Below are 21297 nucleotides of genomic sequence, written 5' to 3' on the forward strand. Positions count from 1 at the left end.
ACACTGCTACTGACACTGCTACTGAAACCGCTACTGACGCGCTTACTGACACTGCTACTGACACGCTTACTGACACTGCTACTGACACCGCTACTGACACTGCTACTGACACGCTTACTGACACTGCTACTGACACGCTTACTGACACTGCTACTGACACCGCTACTGACACGCTTACTGACACCGCTACTGACACCGCTACTGACACTGCTACTGACACTGCTACTGACACGCTTACTGACACTGCTACTGACACCGCTACTGACACGCTTACTGACACGTGCTTACTGACACTGCTACTGACGCGCTTACTGACACTCCTACTGACACCGCTACTGACACCGCTACTGACACGCTTACTGACACCGCTACTGACACGCTTACTGACACTCTTACTGTTACTGATACAGTTACTGTTACCAACACTCTTACTGTTACTGATGTGTGTAACACAGGACACAGAATTTCCAAATATCAAATACCAAGAGGCATTTTTGTAATTATGTATTATTTTTGTATCAATGTGTATCAAATGTCTAATCTAGCAAATACAGTACAACACTTAATAAACATTTTGAATTAAATGTTATACGTTAAATTCCTCTATTTAACCTGTTGGCTAATGACAACAACAGAGTTTTATAGGAGCAAGCAGTCGTATGTCAGTAAGTGAGGTGACGTTCATCTTATCTGCCTAATTTTTAGAAATGATCGGTCAGTGTGGGAAGCCAGGTATACATTATCTCTGGTCATTTCCTCCTCTTTTTCACAAAACGGGGCATATTTTCACTAATACCTTTTACAGTGCACGCTCTGTGCACTACTAGCTGCTTTATGTCTGGATAAGATCTTACATTGGGCAGTACTGTCACACGTTTTTTTTCTTTCTCAAATGTTTCAAAGCGTTTAGATTTTACATAACCCAAGTAATCAGTCAAGTTTTGTGATAAAATATTTCTGCTGTCAAAAAGACGATCATTACAGTGATTCTTAAAGTCACTGTAATGATGGTCTTTTTGACAACAGAAATATTTTATCACAAAACTTGACTGATTACTTGGGTTATGTAAAATCTAAACACTTTGAAACATTTGAAAACAATATATATATATGACAGTACTGGCCAGCGCTGATGAGGAAATATCAGACAGCAGAATCTCCCCGGAGAATGGCCACACCCAAAACCGATTAAAAATAGAACAGGACTGAATATCTGACGCCGTTTTTCAGGTCTTCTGCTGCACGTGATTTCCAGAATGAGGAGCGTTTAAAATCAAACCGTTTTTTGTTACGTTAGGGTGAAGAAATGGCCTCTGCTCGTGCAAGACATGCTCACCCTGACAGGGAGGAGAACTCGCTGTTCCAGTTAAGCGTGCTCACGCTGCAGCCATTAGCGCTGATTAGCTTCTGTGCTCTCTCTGGACGGCCGGTCTGAGTTAGCGGCTCAGTTCTGCCAGAGAACGGCCGCGCTTATAAAAGTCTATCGCCCGGCCTGATTAGAGTGCGTTATTAGTCTCTGTGTAACGCTGCTTGCTGAAGTTCTGCCCCATTTTCTTCCAATCGACCGGCAAACTGCAGGCAGCGTCAGTCTGTCTTTACGGACAGAGTTAACATGCTGAAGCAGTTCAGCCGCTCGTATATAAATCCTTTGTGGCTCCGCTGCCTTTGAAAGCACATCTTAACTGGAGCATGAAAGTCTTGCCAAAGGTAGCCAGGCATTGAGAAACTGCAGTCTATGCCTGATTTGGGTTCTACATGCACAGCGGAGAACAGGTGATCGCCCTGTAAAGCCTGCTCATCGCCTCAATCAAACAACACAAGCTCTACTCCTGAAAATACGCACTTACTGGCAGACATCTTTTCTATGGCCACACATGACCCCTATGGACTAGTACTTCCCTGTTTAGCCTTTCAGTGACGGGTCTTGTTCACAGAAGCAGAGACAGGATGTCACTGCGTCTCCGGAGTTCAGTGTGGCTGTGGTAAGGCTGTACTGAGGCCAGTGTCTCTCAGAATAGAGACCCAGACAGGGAGTCAAGCTTCTGTAGTTCAGCAGGCTGTCCTTCTGCACACAGCCACAGAAGCATCGGGCCTGATGACCTCATTGGATCATTCTTACTCATGCAAACGGCCAGAACAATCACCAGAAGCGCTGAGGGAGGCGCTTTAAAGCCAGGGACTGGTGTGTAACTGAGCGATCTGCACACATACGGCGTTAAATTCAGCCTGTTTCAACTGGCACGCCTGTGGGGACTGACCCCTGCAGGAGAGAGGGACAGAAGCTTTGGGCTGCCTGGGTGAGTAAAGCAAGCCCCACCCCTCAGCGGGCCAGAGCGCCTTTTTCACACGCGATCAGCAGCTTTCTGGACAAATCCCGTCCAGCGCTGACCTTGAGCAGCCTGCGGGCTGTCGGAGCGCCGCAGCAGAGTGCTGATCCGCCATCTCTCTCAGCCGCGACTGCGTCATAAAGATCCGCCCCACGCGTGGACCAGCACCCCGCACCCCATAAACAACCCTGTCCTCTCACCAGCACCCCCCACCACCCCCCCCCCCCCATAGGCAAGAGCACAAACGCACCTCCATAATGGTGACACGTCGGCACCTTTTCTCATTTCTAAAGAAAGACGAGTGAAACGCTAGAGGAGGGGCGGATTGATTTCCTCCACTCCCCCCCCCCCACCCTGGGACGTCCCGCACTGACCTTGGGCAGCTTGACGGCGGGCTCGCGGCTCTCCTCCTCTTCCTCGCTGTCGGAGTCGCCGCTCTGGGCGGAGTTTCGGGAGGCCAGGGCCAGCGAGGCCTCGCGCTGCTGCCAGTCCAGCACGCAGTGTCGCACGTTACAGAAGACATTAAACGCAGAGGGGTTACTGTGCAGCTTAATGTCCGGCACAGAGAAGGGCCCGTCCAGAGAGTCCGTCTGCGGGGGGGGGGGGAGAGAGAGGAGAGAGGAGAGAGGAGAGAGGAGAGAGGAAAGAGGAGAGAGGAGAGATGAGATGCTGGGTTCTGTGAGCTCCAGACCCAGGCCAGGGACCCCGCTGGTGAAACAGACTCTGCGGCTCCCTCACTGAAGGCCTGCCTGTCACCTGCAGTCCGGTGTGCAGCACTGAGAGAACAGCAAACCCTCTCCAGCAAAGCCACTGCGCACTGAGCATTCTGTCACAAAATGGCCGCCGTCCACCGCCTGGTGTGTGCTGCACACGAGTCGGGGGGCGGAGAGTCCCCACTTCCCTGTGAAGGGCTTCCTGGACAATCGTGACAATTCAAATTCAAATGCAAAAAAATGACTGTTATTTTTCTTACTTAAAAAACACATCCAATAAAAGATGTATGAGGGTTGATAAATAAAAGACGGGTTAGACAGGCACACAACATGGATAAAGCCCAAACGGATAAATCCACACAAGAGAGCAGCGTCCCTGGGAATCAGGAAACAGTGACTTACATGAGTTTATGGAGGAAACACTGAAGCCCATGTTACCAGCCTGGCTGGACACAGCAGTCATGTACAGGCCACACAAGAGTGCAACACTGATCTGTATTCATGTACTCAACACAATTCTGCGGGCGAAAATGAGCTGTAGCTCACAGCTTTATTCAGCAGGGTTTACTACCGTCTGTTCTTATAAGGGTGCGATATGGAGAGAGTGAATGTTAAAGAGCAATGCGGTATATGGTCCTGAGGGCGTTAGCACTGCGTTCAGTGCCCAAGGACGACGACTTCCGGCACCAACGCGAGCCGCTAACACCAAAACCAGGCAGCAAGCAGAAGCTCTTATCCAGTGACTTACGCAAGCGCAAACAGGCAGGTTTACACAACCAACGGCGCTGACGCTGGGTCATCAGGGTCACAGTCAATAGCAGCAGTCGCCACATAATCTTACAGCATGAGGCCAGAGGCCACGGCAGGAGCGGCACGGGGAACGGAGTGAGGTTAGGGATCAAACCCAGATACACAGCAGAGTTAAAATACGGATCAAACCCAGATACACAGCTGAGTTAAAATACGGATCAAACCCAGATACACAGCTGAGTTAAAATACGGATCAAACCCAGATACACAGCTGAGTTAAAATACGGATCAAACCCAGATACACAGCTGAGTTAAAATACGGATCAAACCCAGATACACAGCTGAGTTGAAATACGGATCAAACCCAGATACACAGCTGAGTTAAAATACGGATCAAACCCAGATACACAGCTGAGTTAAAATACGGATCAAACCCAGATACACAGCTGAGTTGAAATACGGATCAAACCCAGATACACAGCTGAGTTAAAATACGGATCAAACCCAGATACACAGCTGAGTTAAAATACGGATCAAACCCAGATACACAGCTGAGTTAAAATACGGATCAAACCCAGATACACAGCTGAGTTAAAATACGGATCAAACCCAGATACACAGCTGAGTTAAAATACGGATCAAACCCAGATGCACAGCTGAGTTAAAATACGGATCAAACCCAGGTACACAGCTGAGTTAAAACAGGGATCAGTGATGAGCACACGGCATGTCGGTAACACCGTGCAGGAGATTAATTTCACATGCTAACTGGTTTTCCTGGGGCATATTTGCCAGTTTACTCACATTACCTGAAGCTTGCTCGGTGTTGATTTTCAGGCAAACCTACCAATAATAAAACAGCCTGAGCCGCCCTCGAGCCTGATTAAATTTACATTCCGAAGCTACAACCCACAAATTATCATCTTCTTGCCAAGGGAACTGGCAGCCTAAGCACCAAGGCTAGATTCACAAAATGGAATACATATTTAGTTATGCCATTTAAAAATTTAAGGATTATGTCCCTCGTTTTAAACAATAGACTGTGTTCACTACTGCAAGCGCAGGCCAACTTGCAGAATTATCTAAAAGATGATTAGGACAGTTTATCAACAGCATGATATTTATTTAAAAAGTAATACAGCCTTGCAGGCTCACCGAAAGGAAGAAAATAAAGCAAATGGAAAATTATCTTTGTTCTTCCATGATTTGAGTCTGCGGTCCCCGTCAACCGGGAGCGCACCAACAGAAATATCAGGAGAAGAGCATCGCTCCAGTTTCGCTCTTTCAGCACGCTGGCTCGAGCACGGCTCTTCCACCATCTGCCTCAGACACGCGGCTTTGGGACAGCGGGACAGCGGCATGGCGGGACAGCGCTTTGGGACAGCGGCATGGCAGGACAGCGCTTTGGGACAGCAGCATGGCGGTCCTGCGCATGCTAAAGAGAGCTCCGCGCTGCAGCCGCCCGACCGCAGGCTCGCGACCTCATTTCCCCTCCTGCTCAGTCTCCGGCTACAAGTGAGAACCTGACCCCTTAAAACTGGAAGCCCTGAAACATCAGCCTGTGAAACCCAGAATGGAAAATCAGTACTTCCCTCCTTTTGGGAATAATATGCATTATTCATAACCGTTCAAGCATCGCCGGTTAGAGGGCCACTGATGGCCGATGGAGTATTCTCATAATCACACTACATCATGAAGAGACAAAGGATGAGCAGACCATAATTATCCGCTGTTCCCTCTCTCACTGCTTATCTGACCAGTTCTAGAACTCCTACTTTTCAGAGAAACATAGAATCACCGTTGAATATGGAATATCAATTTCAAAAAGTAATTGGTCGTTTCAAACAGATCAAAGAGGTTCCTAATGGTATCAGGTACTGTGCACAGCAAGGTAATTGAATTTTTAATAACTGCCACAGTTCAGTCAGAAGGGAGCTGCATTTTAATCGACTGCACAATACAGCAGCTATGGGTGCATCCAAACCCCAAATACCCTATTCAAAAATGCAGATAATCTGTTGTATACAGATTATTTTTCTCTTCTGTACATCGGCCAATGATATTCAAAGGATATTTGGAGGTTGAGAGTAACAGAGGAGGTACAAACGCAGGTAAAGACACAGATACAGACACAGGTAGCTGTGCAGACTCAGGTACAGACACAGGTAGCTGTGCAGACTCAGGTACAGACACAGGTGAAGGTGCAGGTACAGACACAGGTGAAGGAGCAGGTACAGACACAGGTGAAGGCGCAGGTAGAGACACAGGTGAAGGCGCAGGTAAAGGCGCAGGTAGAGACACAGGTGAAGGCGCAGGTAGAGACACAGGTGAAGGAGCAGGTACAGACACAGGTGAAGGCGCAGGTAGAGACACAGGTGAAGGCGCAGGTAGAGACACAGGTAAAGGCGCAGGCAGAGACACAGGTGAAGGCGCAGGTACAGGCGCAGGTAGAGACACAGGTGAAGGCGCAGGTAGAGACACAGGTGAAGGCGCAGGTACAGACACAGGTGAAGGCGCAGGTAGAGACACAGGTGAAGGCGCAGGTAGAGACACAGGTAAAGGCGCAGAAGCAGACTGAAGCTGTTTAGTCTCCCCATACCCCGAGGAGGAAGCACAGATTAGCCGCAGCTCTTGGCAGTTGGGAGAGGCGGCGGCCTGATCCCTTCTACTTCGCTTTTCAAAATGCAACAAAAAAAGAAAAAAATAACGCCCTTTCCAGTCACTGTATGGCAACTCACTCAGAAGCCTGACCACAACGGGAAGCAGCAAAGCAGACACACGCACAGACCACACTTACGGTAACATGCACCCATTACCCAGACTGCACTTCTGCACAGGCGTCTCAGAACGGTTTGAGATTTTAACAGCTCGCTAATGTTAGCCGAGAGAGGAAAGTGAGGAAACAGTGGTTACAGTGTGCCAGTGAGAACAGAGTCACAGTCTGTGAAATACTTTAACCCTGTAGACAAAGTCCCTCAGGACTACAGACAACTTAAGAATAAAAATCATTTTCACCCAAATAAAGGGCAATGTTCCAAGAAAAAATGTCACATTGAAAATTCTCAGGGACCAGCTGAAGTGCTTTCAAATTTCATCTACACAGTGAGACTACCTCGAACGCATATTTCACCCTGGCCTATGGTTCCAGAAAACAAGCAGTGGAACTAACAAACAATTCACATCAACAAACTGTACTCTACAGGTGAATCTGTTCGTGTGCACAAATCACCTCTCAATGTCGTTACAGTCCTGCATTTTCAGCTGCAGGTTTTAGTCTGAAATTTGGCAGCACAATCTTCTCAAGATGCCACCTGTTCAGCGGTTTCTAGAAATCATCCTACTGTGCAACCTGACTCATCTCAACGAGCAGTTTAATGGTAATTATGCAGGGCTCAGCAGTCACGCAACAGTGCTCAAGGCTACTGACCCACAGGCCTGTTTACCAGTGTTATTCAGCAGTGTTCATCACAATGCACCAGTATAACACAGGCGTTTACACAAAACAGAACGACATGTCAACTGGTGCAAGATGTTTATTTGAAATCGGGGAAATATATTTTCAAAAATTAACATTATGTGAAAGAGAAATCATCCAGGCTAAAATGTGTCTGAGCAGGCAAAGACAGCGGTTTGGAGGAAGAAGCTTAAATTCGAATGGAGCCATCTTCCGGCTGCACAAAACATTTGGGCTGGAGGGCAGAAAGAGTCTGTTACAACTTGAGTCTGTTACACTATGATTTGGAACAACCCTCAAGATGGCTGCCATTTCAACTTCCTGCTCCCTAACTGAGGGGAAGTGGAGAAGTGAAGGAATTTAGGAACCCTCTATGAAAATCTTTCACTCGAGAAACTTAAAGACTGAGCACCCTGGAGAAAAACTCAAAGCGAGCCCAAAACCGCACAGAATCACACGCCCAAGCGCATCATCAGAGAGACAAGACGCAGCGTTTGGAGGGGCAGGAGATCGCGATGAGCGAAGACTGATGAACCGATAAACACGGCTCGCTCACGCAGGAGCGCCACGGAGGTTTTTTAGGAAGACTGGGAACGCTGAAACTTATACCGAGCATGACATTTTCACACATTGTCCTGAAAGTAATCTTCTTATTTCCAATTAAAATTGGAGATAAAATGTGTCCTCGTTTTGTGCTCGCAAAGCCCGAGATGTGTCATGTAGAGAGGGCTACATCTACCTCAGCGCTCTGAAGGAAAACACATTTATATGCAAATTAAGCCCGTGCAATGCGAATATGAGGAAGCTTTGACCAAAAGGGAAAATAACACAAAAACCCCTCTGACCTACGAAAGCGAATCGTTCCGTCGAAGCGGCCAATAGGAAGACACGGGGCGAGGGAGGGCCAATGAAATCAATCAGCTCTCAGCCACATAAAAAGTGAATTTGTTAGTCCGGGCATTTCAGAGAGATCCCGTGGGAGGCCTACATACTCTAGAGCTGAACTGGCTCTGTTAGAACAGCCACTTTAACGGGGAGTCATCCCCACAGTTTGTATAAGGCATATAAAAGAGCTACTCTGTGTGCACTCTGGGTTTGTCCACGTCACACAAAGAGTCTCAACTCAATTCAAGTCTCACAGACGCTCAGAAACATACAGGTCTTTCTAAAGGTCACCACAGATTATCAGGAACACAGGAACACGTTTGCATTCCCTGTGAACTTTGCACTGTTCGTCAGGCGCTAACACTGTAACACTGTGCTGTCGCGCGCTGACACTGTGCTACTGCGTACTAACACTGTGCTGTCGGTTGCTAACACTGTGCTACCGCGTACTAACACTGTGCTGTTGTGCGCTAACACTGTGCTACTGCGTACTAACACTGTGCTGCCGCGCACTAACACTGTGCTACTGTGCACTAACACTGTGCTGCCGTGTGCTAACACTGTTCTGTCACGCGCTAACACTGTGCTACTGCGTACTAACACTGTGCTGTCGCAAGCTAACACTGTGCTACTGTGCACCAACACTGTGCTGTCGGTTGCTAACACTGTGCTACTGTGCACCAAGACTGTGCTGTCGGTTGCTAACACTGTGCTACTGCGTACACTGCTGTCGTGTGGTAACGCTGTGCTGTCGCGCACCAACACTGTGCTGTCCCGCGCTAACACTGTGCTGTCCCATGCTAACACTGTGCTGTCTGTGACTAATACCTAATGCATTGCACAGTCACTCAGAGGGGTCCAATTAAACCTCACTCAGTTGAGCTTCACACTCCATACAGAGCAAGGCCTAATCCAGATTAAAATCCTCATTCAAACACGCTGCACACTGCGGCTTGTTCACAGAGCGTAACCTGAACGCTGAACAGCCGCCCACGCAGCTGCAACGGAGGCGATGTGAAAGATTGAACAGCCGTCACGCATTAAACCAGAACAGGAAATGTACCACTGGGGAAGCAGGAAGCGCTGAGGTCACTATTAAACAAACCCCAAAAGGGGGCTATTTTTAGCAACAGTGTCCAGTAGCTCTTTGACCCAGGACTGGCGGCGCAGTTCATGTTAGTTTACAATGGGAGTGCTTTATTTTATTTATTTTTTAAATAGTTTGGATTTTTTTTTAATTATCAAGAAAACTATCATGTGCAAACTGTTAGAACAAAAGAGGTACACGGCCCAGCAAGGTGCACTCTACTCAATTTCGGATTAAACGCCCCCACAAACCCAAACTCTCTCCCAGCCGGGGAGAAGGAAAAGATTTCCTCCCATAGTATTATTAGGAGGAAACGGGACAGATGAGTCACATGACCAGCTTGTCATGTACAATGAGCATTTACATGCTGTCAACCTTAAATGGCAAAACAGCTACTGTATGCATAGCTAACAAACAGCCATTTAAGTGTCCCGTTTTACTGGTGTACTGAAAAGATATATGTCACTATAAAAATATACCTCAATTGTCTTGTTTAGATAAGGAATAAATCATGATGCTTAGTTATTTTTAGAATGTCTAACTGAAAATAGCAAAGCTGATTTTCCGATAGTAGTATGGTTTGAACCTTGATCGTGAAGCACTGTTATACAACATAACATTAATAACCATAATAAAAACAGCAATAAGTGCCTGTGTGTGGACCAAATTTAATGATCAAACGTTGTCATTTTAACTGTTAACTAACCAGAAATGGTCTCATTACTCAACAGACAAACTTGGGTCAAAAGCACATCTCTAGTTACCTTTAATATTGAAATAACTCTGTTAATCCACACAACAGAACACAGTCAGGCAGATATTTCACTCTGCCATTCTGCCCAGGGGTTCAGGCTGGTGACCCTCAGGCATCTACTCATCCTCCTCTTGGTCTGTAGCAGACTGGTCAAACACCACAGTCAGCGCAACAGAGCCAGAGACCGAGCCTGTGCTAACACAGTACCAGCCGCAGACTGTGTCAAAAGGAGACTGAGCCTGTGCTAACACAGTAAAGCTGCAGACTGTGTCAAAAGGAGACTGAGACTGTGCTAACAGCAGTACCAGCCGCAGACTGTGTCAAAAGGAGACTGAGCCTGTGCTAACACAGTACCAGCCGCAGACTGTGTCAAAAGGAGACTGAGCCTGTGCTAACACAGTAAAGCTGCAGACTGTGTCAAAAGGAGACTGAGACTGTGCTAACAGCAGTACCAGCCGCAGACTGTGTCAAAAGGAGACTGAGACTGTGCTAACACAGTAAAGCTGCAGACTGTGTACAGGCACAGCAGGCAGCAGTCCAACGCTTCGATCTGATACTGTGCGGCATAAAATGGACACGAGCACTCTCCTGTGTTTTAGGTAGGACCAGCATTCCACTAATGAACGAGGCGTTTGCACGTAGCGTCTGCACATAGCGTGTGAGCGTAGCGTCTGCGCATAGCGTGTGAGCATAGCGTCTGCGTGTAGCGTCTGTGCGTAACATCTGCGTGCAGCGGCGTGTAGCATCTGCATGCAGCGGCGTGTAGAGTCTGTGTGTAGCGTCTGCGCGTAGCAGCGTCTGCGTGTAGCGTCTGAGCGTAGCGTCTGTGCATAGCGTCTGTGTGTAGCGTCTGTGTGTAGCGTCTGCGCATAGCGTTTGCGCGTAGCGTCTGTGTGCGTCTGTGCGTAGCATCAGTGTGTAGCGTCTGTTTGTAGAGTCTGCGTGTAGCGTCTGCGCGTCTACGTGTAGCACCCCGTAGCGTCTGCATGTAGCGTCGCGTACCGTCTGCGTGTACCGTCTGAGCGTAGCGTCTGAGCGTAGCGTCTGCGCATAGCGTCTGTGTGTAGCGTCTGCGCATAGCGTCTGTGTGTAGCGTCTGCGCATAGCGTTTGCGCGTAGCATCTGTGTGTAGCGTCTGCGCATAGTGTTTGCGCGTAGCATCTATGTGTAGTGTCTGTTTGTAGAGTCTGCGTGTAGCGTCTGCGCATAGCGTGTGAGCGTAGCGTCTGTGCGTAGCGTCTGTGTGTAGCGTCTGCACGTAGCACCCCGTAGCGTCTGCATGTAGCGTCGTGTACCGTCTGCGTGTACCGTCTGCGTGTAGCGTCTGCGTGTAGCGCCTGTGTGTAGCACCGCGTAGCGTCTGCGTGTAGTGCCGCGTAGCGTTTGTGTGTAGCGTCTGCATGTAGCGCCGCGTAGTGTCTGTGTGTAGCGTCTGCATGTAGCGCCGCGTAGTGTCTGTGTGTAGCGTCTGCATGTAGCGGCGTGTACCGTCTGAGCGTAGCATCTGCATGCAGCAGCGTGTAGCGTCTGCGTGTAGCGTCTGCATGTAGCGCCGCGTAGCATCTGTGTGTAGCGTCTGCGTGTAGTGTCTGTGCGTAGCGTCTGCGTGTAGCGTCTGTGCGTAGCGTCTCAAAAGGCACAAACACAGGCACAGGCATGCAGCTCTAGGGCACAGGCACGCAGCTCTCACCTTCGTTCTCGTTTTGACTTTTGATTTGACCTTCTGTCGCCTTTTCAGCTTCTTCTTGCTCAACGCCTTCTTTCCCCTGAAAAACAAGACGAGGAAAAACCCCGCATGAATACCACATGAATAACAGCAAAACAGACATTTTCCATTTCAAAATCAAGGGCCTTGATCACACAAATCAACGCATCGTAGCGCGAAACAGGCTCTTCAACCAGGAACACCTCATTAATTCCATGGCCTCGTGATGACGTCAGACGGGCCAGGGCTCAGATATAAAACACGAGCATCAGTGAGGCTCCAGGCCTGCTTTACACAGGCCAGAGATGGTCTGGTCTGATCAGTCTGCACAGGCCTGAGATGGTCTGGTCTGATCAGTCTGCACAGGCCTGAGATGGTCTGGTCTGATCAGTCTGCACAGGCCAGAGATGGTCTGGTCTGATCAGTCTGCACAGGCCAGAGATGGTCTGGTCTGATCAGTCTGCACAGGCCAGAGATGGTCTGGTCTGATCAGTCTGCACAGGCCAGAGATGGTCTGGTCTGATCAGTCTGCACAGGCCTGAGATGGTCTGGTCTGATCAGTCTGCACAGGCCTGAGATGGTCAGGGCAGTCTGCCTGTACATTACAGACAGCACAGCTCCATAAAGATGATTCAGTTCTACGAAAGCAAGGCAGAGGAGTGTGAACTGTAACGCCACTCTGGTCTGGATTCTGGATAACTGCACAGAAAACAGCGCAGACCTGTTCACAAGCATACACAGAAACAGCCTCATGGTTTGCAGTTTAAGTAAAACCGATTAATGACTCAATTCGTGTGTGAATAACAAAAAAGAGGGGTGTCGTATCTGGTGGGGGCCATCGAGGATCTGTGTTGAGACCGCGACTCTTTTCGATTCACATACTGTAAACTATTTCAATACACATGAGCAGCAAAATATTTATATATGCCACTGACATCCAACTAGGGAGGCAAACAGTTTGAAAGTTACTCATTTTTACGAAGCATTGCCAAATGTAAAGCTGGGTACGAGGGTAATAATAACTAAAGGCATGGGAGTGAATAAAAAAAGCTTGGGTACGATAAAATCCCAGAATAATCTGGATATTGTGCTGCTGGCAGAAAAAGGACACTGGGACAGGCAGGAAAGATACCGGGCTAGCAAACATCAGAGGAGGACATACGAACGCTATACGCCATCTTTTTATGAGCGCAACAGGGACTTTATGATTTGTTCATACAATTCTGGTTTTCATATGAATTCGTTTTTTGAATTTATTTCAATTATGTAGTTCACTTGACAGCAACCACACTGTTTCACAAAAACAACCAAAATATTTCCTGACATTATTAAGAACTTTTACAGCACGACCAAATAGGGCTATAAAGCTTTCTTTAAACAGCGATTTGATTCAAATCATAATTTATGGCTGGTGATTTGATTTAAAAATGATTTTGATTTGATTAACGGCACCACAATTCCATTCAGAAATCCCTTTAAACCAATAAAAGCAATGCATGAAATAAACAGCCAGGAAGAAAATATGATTCTTATAGCCTAATACTTGAGAGGTATAAAAGAATCACGACCACACATTTTTAAGAATATGTTTACTGACAAATTATGACAGCAGATCGTTTGAAAAGATGAAACACTGAACATGCACAAAGACATGCTTATTGCTTCATATATATTTTAAAAACAACTCATATCATTCAAACAAAGGAATGAACATTACTAAATACATGAGCAGTAAATAAATGTATAACGTTTTTTTTCTGTTAGTTAGCCAGTCAGCTAAACTAGCTACAAGGACTAAATGTTTTAAGGTTGCAGTTGGTCAGGTATTTCAGGTAGGCTACTTTATTTGGTGTCAATATAAAAACATTTCCAATACATTAACACATATGTCCTTGTGCATACGCTTATCAGGAGACACAGACACTAGCTGGCCTTCCTCCTGCCTCCTGCTCACCACAATATGCACAAGATGCTAAGGGCTTCAGGGCTAGTTATTGACAGTGCAATTTAAACAAACCCAGAGGTGGAAAGTCCAGGGGTCAGAAAGCAAAAGTCCTGCCACCCAGGAACTCAACTGGCTGATTTCACAAATTAGCTCGACCTCCTGGCTGAAGACCTGAGCAAAGGAGCAAATCCAGGTGATTGGAACTACTGGAGAACTTTAACGTTCTGAACCTGGGTTTCAGCTGCCTACCCGCTGGGTAAAAGGAATGCAGGGTGAATGTAGGGTGAATGTAAGGTGAATGTAGGGTGAATGTAGGGTGAATGTAGGGTGAATGTAGGGTGAATGTAAGGTGAATGTAGGGTGAATGTAGGGTGAATGTAAGGTGAATGTAGGGTGAATGCAGGGTGAATGTAGGGTGAATGTAGGGTGAATGTAGGGTGAATGTAAGGTGAATGTAAGATGAATGTAAGGTGAATGTAGGGTGAATGTAAGGTGAATGTAAGGTGAATGTAGGGTGAATGTAAGATGAATGTAAGGTGAATGTAGGGTGAATGTAAGATGAATGTAAGGTGAATGTAGGGTGAATGTAAGGTGAATGTAGGGTGAATGTAAGGTGATTGTAAGGTGAATGTAGGGTGAATGTAGGGTGAATGCAGGGTGAATGTAGGGTGAATGTAAGGTGAATGTAGGGTGTATGTAAGATGAATGTAGGGTGAATGTAAGGTGAATGTATACACCTCTAGACTGGAGCCTCTGGTAAATGCCAGAAAGGCAAAAAAATGTGAAATGATTTGGCCCGCTGTCACCAGCCTGGCTCCTGGAGGAATCATAAAATATTCCTGAAAGATTTACTCGCACTTTTATCAAAAGCACACTGACAAGGCTCGGACTTACAAGGAACTTATCAAATTGGTCACTAATCCACTATGCTGCCTGCCCCCCCCCCCCCCCCCCCCGTGTGCCCAGACAGCCCCAGAGAGTCGTTTCTTCATGAATGACATCAGGTTTGGCACTATAAGGATCCATTAGCAGCACATTCCAGCCATATCTGCCAGTAACGTGACTACAAAACATCTTCAGCAACTTCTGGCTCACATTAGTGGTTCCAGGCTTCATTATAGCTATAAGAACATGAAATACAAGGAAACAAAAGGCAATTTACAAAAGTCTGCCTTAAATACTCCATGTATGATGTACACATACGCAGAGTAGGTATACATATGCGTGGCTGTCAAGCAGTTTCCAAGGAAGTGAAGCCACATTTTACTTGTATAACCCAAAACGAGTGGTCACCTCTGCAAGAATGCCAAAAAAGGAAACCAGCAGCCTTGATTATTTATATGTGAGACACAATCTTATGTCCAATACCGCTGTTAAGCTGGTCAAATAGTCTGGGGTGCTGGGGGAGATGGCTTTGTGAAACAGTGTGAACTGTGACAGGGTGAAATGGGACCCAGTGTGGGGCTAGGTGGAGGCAGGGAGACGGGCCTGCAGCGCTCCACATCTGGGCCACGGCGATAAGGCTCCAGAAGCTCCCCGGCCGAGTCCGGGAGTTTTACGAGCCGTCATTCTGAGACGGACAGATAACGGTCAGGACAGAGCCTGCACTCAGCCACACTGACTCCGCCCCTCCCTCTCACTTACAGGACCGCTATTGGTTCCAGCACACTGCAACCTGCAATTTTCCTTTTGTGACATCACAATCCAGCTCTCTGGGCACAACAAAAGATAATAGATTGAGCAAGATAGTGACCTTCCAGGAAGGCCTATAAGTGCATCCAATTCTGATCCATCAATAGAGAGGAGATGCTCTCCCTGCATGCAGCAAACTCCCAACTTCTTTAGAGCTGGATAATAATGGAAGAACGTATGCTGCAGTTTTAAAATCATTTACAGGAATTCACAGGAATTTAATTTAATAAAAATAGATTTTGAAGCACACTTCATAGAACACAGTATTAGCCAAATTACACAGAAAGAAATAAGACTAGCCAGTCCGGTAGCTAGCCGTGGTCACAGCGATACTTGGCTATACCTATTATAGCTAGAAGATGGGCAGCCTATAGGATGGAACTAAAAAAAAATCAACATTGTCCTCACATATAATACATTATAATCGCAGTGCTGTCAATCTTCTGCCAATTTTAAGAGAAAAGCACAGTGTACAGGGTTCTTCACTACATTCAAAAATAAAAAAGTAGAGAAAAAAAAAATGAACAGTTGAAAAAAATTCCACACAAAAAGTATGAAAAGAGCAGTGGCTGTGGAACAGGGGCAGGGGCCCTCGTGGAAGACGGGAGCAGCCGGGTTCTGAAGCACGTAAAGGCCACTCCTGCACTCCTAAACTCGCCTAAACTCCGGGCTGAGGAGCAGTTTAATTATGGCCTCGCTCGGTGCCAGAGGAGCCAATCGAACGTCAGGTTTATCCGGGTCACTGAAGCCACGTTCCTCTCTTTAATTACACCACACGCATTTATCACCACGCTCTCTTATACTGACTCCCAGATTACCTTATTTTAAATGCAATCCATTTTTACAGCTGGACATTTACTGAAGTAATTCAGGTTTAGCATCTTACTCAAGGGAACAAAGGCACCCCCACCAGGTGGGATTCGAACCCGCAGCCAGGGACGGACTAAGCCTGGAAAAGCCTGAAACAGCTACAAGGTGCATAAACAATTTGTCGACATGTTTAAATGACATGACACTTGGGGGGGGGGGGGAGGTCTAAATTTGCTGCACTGCAATTTAAATCAACACTGCTTACCTACACTATAGCCAAGATGTGCTTTTAAGTACACAGTTGCGTGCGTAAGCAGAACTGCCTTCAGAAGCGGACACCGCAGCCTGTATAAATGCATTACATTACATTACATTATAGGCATTTAGCTGACGCTCTTATCCAGAGCGACTTACAATAGTGTAACCAAACTCAGGATCAAGTCCACTTAAGTCCATTGAATAAAATGCAGATAAGAAGCCTTTACTATAGTAGCATACAGTAAGGAGAAACAAGATAGTCTGAACCAAAAAAATTTTTTTTTTTTTTTTTTTTTTTTTTTTTTTTTTTTTTTTTTTTAATAGTTATGGGAGAGGGTTTAGGGAAGAGGAGAGAGGTATACAGAGAAGAGGTGCGTCTTGAGTTTCCGTTTGAAGGTGCTCAGACACTCTGCTGTTCTGACCTCCACTGGAAGATCGTTCCACCATCGTGGGGCCAGAACTGCAAAGAGTCGAGACCTTGTTGCTGCTCGTGTAGGGGGAGGAATCAGCCGCCCTGTAGTAGCCGATCGGAGCGATCTGGCCGGCTTGTAGGGTCTGATCATCTTCTGCAGATAACCAGGAGCTGACCCCTTGACTGCTTGGAAAGCAAGCACCAGTGTCTTAAACCGGATGCGAGCTTGCACTGGTAGCCAGTGGAGGGAGATGAGGAGGGGAGTGACGTGGGAGTCACGAGGGAGGTTGTAAACCAGACGTGCTGCTGCATTCTGGATGAGCTGAAGGGGTCTGGTGGCTGATGCTGGGAGGCCAGCCAGGAGGGAGTTGCAGTAGTCCAGACATGACAGTACGGCTTGTGATTGAAAGTATTCGTGCTGAGTCTGTTGTCGGTTTTGGCAGTTGAGTGAGGTTGTGGCACGGAAATGGGAAATGTGTTCCTTGATCGGCTCTGGTGATAACGTAGGCGCATGCTCACGTGTGGCGAAAATCAAACGGACATAAACGCTTGGCAAAGAGCGGAAGAGAAGAAGTGCCGTTTGGTCTCACTGAGCAGGTCTCAGAAAATACAGTCTAATGTGAACATACTCCAGCAGGACGTTAGCATACTTTGCGCACAGGAGGAAAGCACCATATGATGGGAAGTACTGAGCGGACAACCGCAAATGCATTGAGAGGACACAACAGTAATAAGGAGTTTGGTTTACTGAATCTTTAAAAAAATATATATATTCTATAAAATAAAAAAACATGCTAAAGTATGCTAACGTCCTGCTGGAGTATGTTCACATTAGACTGTATTTTCTGAGACCTGCTCAGTGAGACCAAACGGCACTTCTTCTCTTCCGCTCTTTGCCAAGCGTTTATGTCCGTTTGATTTTCGCCACACGTGAGCATGCGCCTACGTTATCACCAGAGCCGATCAAGGAACACATTTCCCATTTCCGTGCCACAACCTCACTCAACTGCCAAAACCGACAACAGACTCAGCACGAATACTTTCAATCACAAGCCAGTGACTCTCACACTGAGATCTGGACACACTGTAAAAGAAAACGACTATGAATTATTTTAATAATGCCGGCGCGTAAAAAGGCCTTTAATCCTACAGTGCTTCTCCTTAGCGTGTAGCACCTTCAGCGTTTAGAAGTCACGGTAACCCCTACCCACAATTCCTGAGGCTCAAGCCCAGTTCTCCAAGCGTCATGCAGCCCTGTGTGGTTTAAGCCTAGCAGTGTTGGCCACACAGAGGGAAATACAGCAGATACAGTCACAGAGTGCACAGAATTATTTAATCACATTATTTAATCTCGTCCTGCAGGACACCCAAAGCGCCCTCTCCCTGCAGGACACCCAAAGCGCCCTCTCCCTGTAGGACACCCAAAGAGCCCTCTCCCTGCAGGACACCCAAAGCGCCCTCTCCCTGCAGGACACCCAAAGCGCACTCTCCCTGTAGGACACCCAAAGCGCCCTCTCCCTGCAGGACACCCAAAGAGCCCTCTTTCTGCAGGACACCCAAAGAGCCCTCTTTCTGCAGGACACCCAAAGAGCTCTCTTTCTGCAGGACACCCAAAGAGCCCTCTCCCTGCAGGACACCCAAAGAGCCCTCTCCCTGCAGGACACCCAAAGAGCCCTCTTTCTGCAGGACACCCAAAGAGCCCTCTTTCTGCAGGACACCCAAAGAGCCCTCTTTCTGCAGGACACCCAAAAAGCCCTCTCCCTGCAGGACACCCAAGCGCACTCTCTCTTCCTGCGACGGGCACTTCTCTGAGCTACAGAGCACGGCCCCTTTAGAGAGGACCTGCACCGCGGCTCAGTGGAAGACGTTTAAACCACAGGAAGTGAATACGAGACGACACAGGAAGCTAAAAGCCACCGCTCTGCGGAACATTAAACAGCTCACTAAAGTCTGGCTGCTTCGCTTCATTATCCCCACCGACCAGACCAACAGCGCTTTCTGACGTTTACACGATACATGTTTTCACCATAAACTCCTCATGCAACACAGCTGAGATTAAAGACATTTTAAAGATGAAAACTATTTTACTGCAATGCGTTCCAGCCATTCATTTTACACCAGTACAAACACTCAACCTGAGTAAGATGGTTTGCTTTACTCTACAGGTCTGATCCATTCAAAGTATAATTTGAGCTTCTGGCTGTTTCCAAGACACCGATGTCACATTTTAAACCTCTGACCATAGATGGAAAGCTGTGGACAAAGCAAATTCTCAGCAGCACAGAAGTCTCAAATGAGACCCAGAAGCATTAGATTCAGTCTAGCACCGCGCTCTGGAGATGAGTCAGGTCTGACTCACACTCAGTAATACACTCCCCAGGCATGGAGTCACCAAAGGCTAAAGACCAAGGCAACAGAAACTTAACCGTCTTCCTACATGTGTTTCAGCACACTGCCAGCACTGCAATCGGGGGTCAGAGCTTTTCACAGGAATCGAAACAGAAACCATGAATTTGAATACATAAACCATTTCAGCGTGAACTGGCTTATGGATTTCCCTTCTCTGAGCATTACAGCCAGTGATTATAACCATGCATCCATTCAACACAAACAGAACTTGCTCAAATGAATCAGCGGACATGTAACTTTTACAGCAACACATTTGAACCATAATATTGCATGCCATTGCCACTGGCAACTGAAACAAATAGGCTACCGCTTACCAACAAAAGTTTTCAGTCCTAATTCCTTTCTTCAATAAAGAAAAACAATCAGGGCCACAGAAAGGATATCACTCCGCGCTGGACAATAAGGTGACTCAGTTAGTCTTACATTTTTTGAAGCCAAAAATATAAACCTGATGTTTTATGTTTTCAAACCTCAATTTTAACTACTTTCACAGATCTTTTAAATAATTTAACTAATTTTACAATGTGCCAAAAAATATTTAGGTATATTCAGCTTCAAATGGGAAAATTATCTTTTTTTGTGAACCAAAACAAACTCATGGCAAAGAAAAGCGGCCTAGTCTATTGAACTCCACTTAACCGGTTCTTCCAGAATAAATGAATAAACAATGACAGCCATACAAACATGGTAATAAACCTAAAAGCAGAAATATACAAAACCCTCAAGCATTCACACAGGTGCTGATCACACCTGGAAGTTTGAAGTTCAAATCAGTCACATTCAACCAGCGCTCAACAACCAGAACCGAACGCAGCATCCTGGATTTAAGGTGTAAAATAAACAGCACTAATTTCATACCAGCCAGCCCCCCCTGCATTTCCTCACCCCCCCCCCCCCCCCCCCCCCCCCCCCCCCGCATTTCCTCAGGTGTGACCCCCCCCCCTGCATTTCCTCAGCTGAAACAGCTCTTAAAGGTTCCACCCCACATAAGGCTGTAAAACATTTGCATTGGTGGGAGGACCTGATAACCAAATTAGCCCACTTCAGTCTCACGCACCACAACGAATGCTAGCTCAGGCAGCTGGAGCCACAGCTGCAACACTACATCCACTCTTAAGTGATCAGCGCGTACTTAAAGAGAAACAGAGCACATCCACAGACGGGCACAGGATGAGCCAAGCTATCAAACAAACTGGCATATCGACACACGTTAAAAATCACCTGCCGCAGCAAGGATGCCGTTGGTCCATGTTTCAAGCTAGCCAGGTGTCGGTCATTGGTTTGCTTCTATCCTTTAGCACAGGCCTGAAAGCTTTGGCACACTACACCAAATTTAATTGCCTGCTGGGAATATCATAATTACATAGAGTTTAAGTAGAAAGGTATTTTAGGTCCCCAGACTTCACTTGCTGCATGTTAAAGAGATGATACACACAGCCTTTCTTCACTCGTGGTACCTACTTCCTTGTTGCTAAGCAGTTGCTAGGAAATGCTCAGAGGATGACAACACATGCCCATACGGTTTCTGAGAAATGGGGGTCATGCTACGGGAAACATATATTTCTAACCCATTAAAATGTAGGCCTCAATGCAGAAGTACACTTCATTGACTTCATTCACGTGAATGAATTAAACTGGATCGAAACTGAAATAAACGGACATGCTGCAGCACTTGATTATGTGTTTGAGTGTCAAATTACCGTACAATCTAATACGACCATCAGATCTTAAGACAAAGCTGACATCTCATTATCGTGTCTCACATGCTTGTGAGACTCACACAAGTACCAGCACATATGCAGACTGTTAAATCTGAAAATTGGGAAAATGACAAGTAAATCATGAATGTCAGTGTACTTTTCCTATTAAATAGGGGTGATGTTCTGCCTGCTAGGAGTCGTTCGCATAAACCTTACTGTCTTCAAGCTGGGTTTTAAATGCATCACGCTCTTTATCTTAATTTCACTGACCAGCGCAATAATAAAAACACATTACGTCTTTTTTTTGGGGGGGGGGGGGGTTGGGTGACAGCAATTATAACGAAAATTCGGGCAAGAGACCATGAAAATGAAATATGCATGATGTAATCATTACCG

General features: G+C 46.7%; 1 protein-coding gene across 14 annotated transcripts in view; it reads right to left on the reverse strand.

The window, feature by feature from the left end:
• mycbp2 (MYC binding protein 2) overlaps window positions 1–21297 on the reverse strand; it is a 104413-nt gene that overhangs the window by 80323 nt on the left and 2793 nt on the right. For all 14 annotated transcript variants that reach the window (XM_035392821.1, XM_035392816.1, XM_035392819.1 and 11 more), the window contains exons 2-3: window positions 11661–11736; window positions 2702–2917 (exon numbers count right to left, since the gene is read on the reverse strand). In XM_035392821.1, coding sequence (XP_035248712.1) covers window positions 2702–2917; window positions 11661–11736 — 292 coding nt within the window. The remainder of the gene's footprint in view (window positions 1–2701; window positions 2918–11660; window positions 11737–21297) is intronic.

Source organism: Anguilla anguilla, chromosome 15, assembly GCF_013347855.1.
Source record: "Anguilla anguilla isolate fAngAng1 chromosome 15, fAngAng1.pri, whole genome shotgun sequence".
NCBI lineage: Eukaryota > Metazoa > Chordata > Actinopteri > Anguilliformes > Anguillidae > Anguilla > Anguilla anguilla.